We start from the raw sequence: 9,333 nt of genomic DNA, 5'->3' as shown, positions 1-9,333 counted from the left end.
CAATGTTGATTGTGACGCTGACGTGGCGGTCTTGCTGACGTGGCATGAATGGATTGGTCCTTGCTGATGATGTGGCGCTGACTTGTCTTTACCCAAAAAATGAATTTAAGGAATACTGCTGAAGGGGTTTGAACCCCCAACTTAAGACTCCACACCCAACACCTTAACCACTCTACCAAAACTTTGCCATGTGTTATATTTCCTCTCAAATAACATTTGTCCATTTCAAACCAGTAGGCAGAGAATGTATACTTTTTGTATTTTTTTCTTGTGTATGGGACACTCTACTATCCCATTGGCCGACCTATAGATCACCAAATACATACCTAATCATCCTTCATCGTCAAAAAGAGGTTTTGTTTGCATCCATAAAGGAGCATCCCATGCAACCACCTTGAAAATTTGCCCTCCTATCACATTCTTGTCTCCCACCTTGTCTCCTATCTTCTTTTTGACCTTCACTCTCCCTTATTGCCTATATAGAATGATCAAATTTTAAGAAAAGGGAAGGACGACGAAATTGAAGAGAAAAGAGTGAGAAAAGGCTAAAAAAAAGAGAGAGAAATTGAGTTTTTGAGCCAAAAATACTCCTATCTTCCATATACACCCCATACTTTCCATACAAACTGAAATTCCATCTTTCCTACTCCCAAAACTCCTCCAAAAATTTTGAAATAGCTAAATTTCAGTAGTGATTGATAAAAGGAAAGAGTGAGTGTTTTTGAAAGTGAAAAAAAAATAAAAAATAAGAGAGTTAGCCATTTTTCCACCATACATACCCAGAGTTCCATTCTAGTTTTGAATTGAGGATTAAGAACACACGTCCTAAACTTGAGGGTGATCAAGAGGAAGTTTGGAAATCAAGAAATTCAATCTTTCTTTGGAATGTGAATTTTTAGTCTTTTATTTTCTTGTATTTTCTATCTCATATTTGGTTTCTTGCTTCTTATTTCATAGTGTTTTGTTATAATCCAAGTGGTTTGTTTATCTCATATTTATTTTCATACTTTATATTTCATAGTGTGTTGTTGTAATCTAAGTGGTTTGTTAAGCTCATTATTATTATTATTATTATTTTTGCTTATTTGCTTGCTCGTGTTTCATATTAGTTGTGTTGTAAGCTAACCAGTAGTGGTTAGTTAAGCCACCTACATATTTCTTGTTTGTTCATTTTCTTGACTTTGCAACAAGACAGGTTTTGCTCGGCCTAGTTGGTTGGCCGGCCTATTTAGCTAGTCTGTTAGCTTTTTTTATACAAGATGGCGTAATCTCCCATTGTTGATCGATTTCCGCCGACGGTTCCAAGAAACATGAAGCTTTTATGTTGTTTATTTTTATTTTAAGTGTTTTGTGAGGTTTTGTTTTATTTTATTGCAATATTTCCTCCTTTGTCTCTCATTTGGTCTGTAATAATTTATTCAAAGTATTGTAATAATTTCATGCGCCACTTCTTTCTATCCCGTTCTTTTACTTGCTTTCCTTAATTGTGGATACGCATCATGTTTATTTTAATTTATTTTATTTTATTTTAGAATATCCTTGCTTTGCATTCATGTTTCATGCATCTTGATTCGGCTAATTTTGCATTTGTGAATTTAATCAATTCCTATGTGATTATGTGCGCTACCTCATGTTCTTGAGATGATTCACATGTCATATCTTACAAGCTAAATCTTTAGTTGCATCTCATGAGTGAATTGCATTAGGATTTTGTATATAAGATCATGCATGTTTTACTAACTTTGTTCTGTAGCTTGTTCGCAGGACGTCAAACATATAAGTTTTATGCTTTAGCATCTCGTTTGTGTGTATTTTTCTTACTATGTTTAGCATTCTACCATGAGGCTATTTTCTTATGTGATATAACTCTATGAATGCCAGTGGATGGATGTTGTGTCACTTAATTTGGAATGATGTTGGTTTTCATGGCTGTAGACTCAGTTTCTTTGAGATGTACTGTCACGCCCCAAAATTTGGACAATTAAATATCAAATTAGGGCTAAACCCCAATCAATATTCCATCATTCAAATCGTAGGGGTGAAACAAAAAAATTAAACGCTAACCAAACCATCCACCATAAATTTCATAACTAACCAATACCTCAACATTAAGGTAGCAACAACTAGTCAAAATAACTTAAATAAAGTACGGTTACAAACCATGCCAAATTATTCCAATACTAAAGTTATAAAAAAAAATAATAAATACATAAACTAATATTAACCCTAAGCTTAAGAAAACAAAAGAAGTCCAATCGACATGTCCTACGATCATAGTAAATCCACGTCACCACCATAGCGTCAACTAATCCAGCAAAGGAAGCTCAGCTGCGCTCAAACAGAACGCACCCGAGTTGCCAAGAGACAAAATGGGTCAGTATGCAGATATACTGGTATGAGTACAAGATTCAACACCCACGTGTTCACCAGACACAAACAAAAATACATTAAATTCTTATTACGAGACAAGACAAGTAGTTCCAACCGCACTGAGATGAATGAGTGGTTTCTTGAGATACGGTGGCATTTAGTTTCTTGTCCGTACACAACGAAATATAAATTGATTATAAAATGATCAAAATAGAAATTAAAATATGGTGGGTCAGCCCTGCCCTGCGTAAAAAAATTAGTAAGACCCACCATCCTGCAAAAAAAATAAAGTTAGTATAATTTAATCATAAATAACTTACTGAAGAAGTATAAAAATGTACCTTTTATGCTTAAATAACTCGAATTAACCAAAACTCAAAGAACGAAAGTTGTACAAAATCAAATTTCCTAAAAGACAGGGTGGACGAATTTAATAGAAACTAAACAGGTTGAGAGAAAAACTTGATAGAAAAATCAAGATGGAATTCAATCGAAAAAAAATCTGAAGCTGAAAACGAACAAAAATTGCTCTAAGATGATTTTTTTCGGAAACGTTTAAAACACGAAACGTGTGCAGAATAATGTTTTACTTCAGTTTACGTGAACCCAATAAAAATGAGCTCGTTTCGTGGGTTAAAACAATCTCTAAAATCTGCATTGCCAAAATGAATCAAAACTACAATAACCAAGATCATCCGATTATAAGTTCTAATTGATCTTTTTAATAAAAAGTTAAAGCATGAAAGTTGTCTAGAATCACGTATACATATCTCTGCTCAAATTTCATAATTTATCGAGGTCGTTTACTATTTTTCAACATGAACAAATCAAATACAATTCACACTATAGAAATAAACTCATAATTAAATTATTTGTACCTTAACTCCACCACTTCGGCCCTCCCCTTCCAGCCTACACATATATCCCATGTGCCTCCCGTATACCTAACACTGCTCCGAAGCCAAACTTGCAAGGGGATATTGTCCCGAGTTTGACTCATACTTCCCGGATGGTTAGCATATACGTACGAGCGCAAATCAAAACACTCGTCTACTCATGAGAACGAGGTAACAATATATATACACACAACATCTCACACATGAGAATAAACATAACAATGCCAAACCTAAGGCATTCAAATAACTCTCATAATCCTCACCTTTTTTTATACACTCTTTCTCACCATTACTCAAATAAAACACCAATCCATGGAGTCATGGTGGAGTATAAAGAATTTATCTATAGGTTCTTAATTAATTTTAATTTCATATAACCATATTAATTTTAGTTTCATATAATCATGAGGGTTATTACAACCATAAAATAAATCCATATAAAAACCCTAAATCTGATACACAACTAATCAAAATAATCAAAAATCAATCAATCAACTAAAAACCCTAAACCATACATACACAACTAAACAAAATAATTAAAATTAATCAATCATCTTTATAGAAACACAAAATCGAACTAACATCAAATAAATAAAATAAAAATAAAAATAAAAACAATGAATTAAACATAAATCAAGGAAAGTGGGTTTTGTACTCACAATATTATTTTGAAGATCTATGAATTATTTGAAGAACTAATAGAGCCACCAAAACAAAACCCTAACCCTAACCCTAATTTTTTTTCTTCCCTTTCTCTCCTTTCAACCATCTTTCTATTCTCTCTCAATCTCTCTCTCTCTCTCTCTCTCTCACACACACACACACACACTCGGCGGCTGCTGTGTTGAAATTCTCCACATAACGACATAAGTTTAAATAACCTAATTTCCTATTCTAATCTAATATGACTATTATATAATATTATATTATATAATACAATATAATTATAATATATATCAATATAAATATAAGATTATATATATATATATATAACACTTTTTTTTTATATAACAAATATACATATATAAATATTTGAATTAATTATATATAATTAAATAACACATTAAATTAATTAATCAGGACATTAAATTTATTAAATATCACATTAAATTATCATGTAACTACGTAATTAATAAAGACAAAAAAATAAAATAAAGTAATAATACTAAATAATGACTTACGGAAAATCAAGGTCGCTACAATATACACATCTCAAAAGAATCTCGTCCCGAGATTCGATAGGAGAGAATACTAAGCAAAAAGTTCCAGGTGCATACGCCAAACTTTCTCTTCTAACTCCCTGGTAATATCGTTCTCATCTTCGCTCCATTGCACTTTCACCAAGTTCACTTTCTTGCGTCGCAACTGCTTTACATCCCGATCTAGAATAGTAACCGGTTGCACCACATACGTTACATCATCACTAATCTCCAACACTTCTGGTGATACTACTTGGGAAGGGTCTTGTGCACACTTCCGCAATAAAGATACATGGAACACATTGTGAATCAAAGCTTAAGCAGGTGGTAGAGCTAATTTGTAAACCACATTACCAATCCTCTCAGTGATCTCATATGGTCCCACAAATCTAGGCGCCAATTTTCCCCTCTTTCCGAACCGCATGATACCCTTCATCGGCAAAACCTTCAAAATCACAAAATCTCCAACATTCAACTCAACCCCCTTACATTTTCTATCAACATAACTCTTCTGACGGTTTTGTGCAGTCTTAACACGTTCCCGAATAATGTTCACCTTCTCCGTGGTCTCTTTCACCAACTCTGTCCCTAACAATGGAGCATCTCCTACCTCCATCCAACATGCAGGTGATCGACATGGCCCCTCCCATACAAAGCCTCAAAAGGTGTCATCTCGATACTGGAGTGATAACTATTATTAAAAGCAAACTCCACCAATGGCAAGTGTTCTTCCCAACTACCACCAAGATCGAGGACACAAGCTCTCAACATATCCTCCAAGATCTGATTTACCCACTCAGTTTGCCCATCTGTCTGAGGATGGAAAGCCGTGCTCAAGTCTAACCTAGTACCCAAAGCATGCTGAAAACTCTTCCAAAACTTTGCCATAAACAACGGATCACGATCCGAAACTATAGAAACCGGTGCGCCATGAAGTCGCACCACCTCTCGAATATACAGCCTAGCTAGTTTATCCACAGTTCGATGAACATTGATAGGAATAAAATGAGCAGACTTGGTGAGTCGATCCACTATTACCCAAATAGATTCATTGCCACGCTTAGACCGTGGCAATCCATCCACGAAATCCATAGAGGTGTACTCCCATTTCCAAGTAGGAATCTCAAGAGACTGCAAAAGTCCAAACGGTCGTTGGTGTTCTGCCTTAACCTGCTGACACACATAACATCGAGAAACATACTCTCCTACGTCTTTCTTCATACTTTCCCACCAAAACGTCATCTTCAGGTCATGATACATCTTAGTCCCACCAGGGTGATTGGTATATTGGGACCTATGGGCATCATCCACAATCTCTTTTCTCAATTCAACAATGTTAGGTACACCTAACATGCCCTTGAATCGCAATCTCCCATCTGAGTCCATAGACCAATCAGTAGGACAATCATCGATCAAATCCACTACAAGGTCATCGAGCTTGCTGACGAGAAACCCTTCTAAATTCTGCATCTGACGAACTTTACCTAGTAACGTCGACTGTACGGTCAAACTACCAATGTTTGCCCTTTCATTACTCTCTATTGGTTGAACATCATGTATCGAAATTAACTCCAAGGACTTCCATTCTTGAATCATCAAAGAAGCTATAATCCCATGTTGTCGACTAAGTGCATCAGTGACCACATTTCCTTTTCCTGGGTGATAAAGGATCTCGAATCATAACTACTGACGAATTCAACCCACCTCTGTTGCCTCATGTTCAACTCTTTTTGAGAAAAGAGATATTTGAGACTCTTGTGATCTGTGTACAACTCAAAGTGCTCCCCAAACAAGTAGTGTCGCCACACTTTCAATGCAAAAATAACTGATACCAACTCTAAGTCATGAGTAGGGTATTGTCTCTCATGAGGTTTTAACTATCGAGAAGCATAAGATACAACCTTCTGATGCTGCATCAGCGCACATCCCAACCCAGTTCCACTTGCATTAGTAAACACTACAAACTTTTCCCCTTGTACCGGTATAGTTAACACCGGAGCTGTAGTTAACCGCTGCTTTAACTCCTGGAAAGCTTTCTCACAATCATCTGTCCATACAAACTTCACATTCTTGCAGGTCAACTTGGTCATGGGTACTAAAATAGTGGAAAACTTCTCTATAAATCTTCTGTAATAACCAGCTAGTCCTAAAAAACTTCTCACCTCTGTAGGGTTCGTGGGCTGCTTCTATTCTTTGACCGCAACAACTTTCTCAGGATCTACCACTATCCCTTGATTGGATACAACATGACCCAAAAATCGAACTTTTTTCTCCCAAAAGTGACACTTACTGAACTTAGCGTATAACTGCTACTCCCTCAAAGTTTGCAACACGACTTTCAAGTGTTCTCTATGTTCCTCCTTATTCTTAGAATACACCAGGATATCATCTATGAAGATAATCACAAACTTATCTAGATACGGTTGAAAAATTCTGTTCATCAAGTCCATGAAATAGGCAGGAGCATTCGTCAAACCAAAAGGCATTACAGGAAATTCGTACAACCTATATCGGGTCCGAAAAGTAGTAAGCAGTATACTTTCCTCTGATGCACCCATCTGATGGTAACCCGTTCTGAGATCAAACTGAGAGAACATGGCTGCTCCCTTAAACTGATCAAACAAGTCATCAATTCTAGGTAGCGGATACTTGTTCTTGATAGTCACCTTGTTCAGTTCTCTATAATCTATACACATGCGGAGAGTGTCATCTTTCTTGGAGACAAAGATCGCAGGTGCTCCCCACAGGGAGTTACTTGAACGAATGAACCCTTTCTGAAGCATCTCTTCCAGCTGCTTTTTCATCTCCACAAGCTCCTTAGGCACCATTCTGTATGCCGCCTTAGAAATCAGTGTAGTTCCCGGCACTAGGTCAATGCGAAATACTACTACCCGTTGGGGTGGAGGTCCAGGTATCTCTTGAAAGACATCCTCAAACTCACGCACCACATCTACCTCACTAATATCCTGCTAGGGATTTCTATTGAGCACAGAAAACTCGTCATCACCGACTCTTCTTCATTGCTAGAAGTGTGGGTAAGCCATTGCATACTAGGAATATCTATATTTACAATCCTTCCAGGACAATCTAGAGTCACAAAGTGTTTTCGCAGCCAATCCATACCCAAAATAATTGTAAACCCTTCAAACCCTGACCCAATTAGGTCCGCATACAAGACTCTACCTGCAAACTCAATCTCAAAATCTTTACACATCTCATAAAGAGTAACTGCCCCTCCTAAAGGGGTCTCAACACGAATAGGTCTAGACAAGGAGGTAGTTACAATATATTCTCTTTTTACAAACTGTCTAGATATAAAAGAATCAGAGGCACCAGTATCAAATAGTATTCTAATAGGTTTTGGAAAATGATTAAAGATACCTTCCAGCCATCACTTTCAAGTTAAACACACAAAAAGAATTCGTTCAAAACTACTTAGAATAAACTTAACCACCAAACTTTACCAGCTAACCCATATTTCCACAATCCGAGAATCACCTAAACTCTCACAAGTCTAGGGTAACCTAGAGCTCTGATATCAAACTGTCACACCCCAAAATTCGGACAATTAAATATCAAATTAGGTCTAAACCCCAATCAATATTCCATCATCTAAATCCTAGGGGTGAAACAAAAAAACTAAACGCTAACCAAACCATCCACCATAAATTTCATAACTAACCAATACCTCAACATTAAGGTAGCAACAACTAGTCAAAATAACTTAAATAAAGTACGGTTACAAACCATGCCAAATTATTCCAATACTAAAGTTATAAAAAAAAGTAATAATAAATATATAAACTAATATTAACCCTAGGCTTAAGAAAACAAAAGAAGTCTAATCGACATGTCCTACGATCATAGTAAATCCACATCACCACCATAGCGTCAACTAATCCTGCAAAGGAAGCTCAGTTGCGCTCAAACAGAACGCACCCGAGTTGCCAAGAGACAAAACGGGTCAGTATACAGATATACTGGTATGAGTACAAGATTCAACACCCACTTGTCCACCAGACACAAACAAAAATACATTAAATTCTTATTACGGGACAAGACAAGTAGTTCCAACCGCACCGAGACGAATGAGTAGTTTCTCGAGATACGGTGGTATTTAGTTTCTTGTCCGTACACAACGAAATATAAATTGATTATAAAATAATCAAAATAGAAATAAAAATATGGTGGGTCAGCCCTGCCTTGCGTAAAAAAATTAGTAAGACCCACCATCCTGCAAAAAAAATAAAGTTAGTATAATTTAATCATAAATAACTTACTGAAGAAGTATAAAAATGTACCTTTTTGTGCTTAAATAATTCGAATTAACCAAAACTCAAAGAATGAAAGTTGTACAGAATCAAATTTCCTAAAAGGCTGGGTGAACGAATTTAATAGAAACTATACAGGTTGAGAGAAAAACTTGATAGAAAAATCAAGACGGAATTCAATCGAAAAAAAATCTGAAGCTGAAAACGAACAAAAACTGCCCTAAGATGATTTTTTTCGGAAAAGTTTAAAACACGAAACGTGTGCAGAATAATGTTTTACTTCATTTTTTGCAAAACCAATAAAAATGAGCTCGTTTCGTGGGTTACAACAATCTCTAAAATCTGCATTGCCAAAATGAATCAAAACTACAATAACCAAGATCATCCGATTATAAGTTCTAATTGATCTTTTTAATAAAAAGTTAAAGCACAAAAGTTGTCTAGAATCACGCATACATGTCTCTGCTCAAATTTCATAATTTATCGAGGTCGTTTACTATTTTTCAACATGAACAAATCAATACAATTCACACTATAGAAATAAACTCATAATTAAATTATTTATACCTTAACTCCACCACTTCGGCCCTCCCCTTC

The 9,333-nt window shown here is 35.9% G+C and overlaps 1 protein-coding gene across 1 annotated transcript; it reads right to left on the bottom strand.

Annotated features, from left to right (window-relative positions):
- Window positions 1-4,517: 4,517 nt before the first annotated feature.
- On the bottom strand, window positions 4,518-7,857 carry LOC145793404 (uncharacterized). The gene is made up of 7 exons (XM_082876225.1): window positions 7,847-7,857; window positions 7,536-7,773; window positions 7,132-7,431; window positions 7,005-7,077; window positions 5,504-6,120; window positions 4,812-4,910; window positions 4,518-4,739 (listed from the first exon to the last, which is right to left on the bottom strand). The coding sequence occupies exons 1-7, from the start codon at window positions 7,855-7,857 to the stop codon at window positions 4,518-4,520; spliced, it is 1,560 nt and encodes a 519-aa protein (XP_082732351.1).
- Window positions 7,858-9,333: the final 1,476 nt, after the last annotated feature.

Source organism: Camellia sinensis, chromosome 6 (genome assembly GCF_055761805.1).
Source record: "Camellia sinensis isolate YWXY chromosome 6, ASM5576180v1, whole genome shotgun sequence".
Lineage (NCBI taxonomy): Eukaryota > Viridiplantae > Streptophyta > Magnoliopsida > Ericales > Theaceae > Camellia > Camellia sinensis.
This window is presented reverse-complemented; position numbering and strand designations above follow the sequence as displayed.

Bases quoted from the DNA above. Each gene is read 5' to 3' on its own strand.
- LOC145793404 (XM_082876225.1), bottom strand. The intron at 7,432-7,535 runs GTAAATATAGAT...AATCCCTAGCAG, and splicing joins TAGATTGTCCTGGAAGGATT to GATATTAGTGAGGTAGATGT. The intron at 6,121-7,004 runs GTATACTGCTTA...TTTATCACCCAG, and splicing joins GATGGGTGCATCAGAGGAAA to GAAAAGGAAATGTGGTCACT.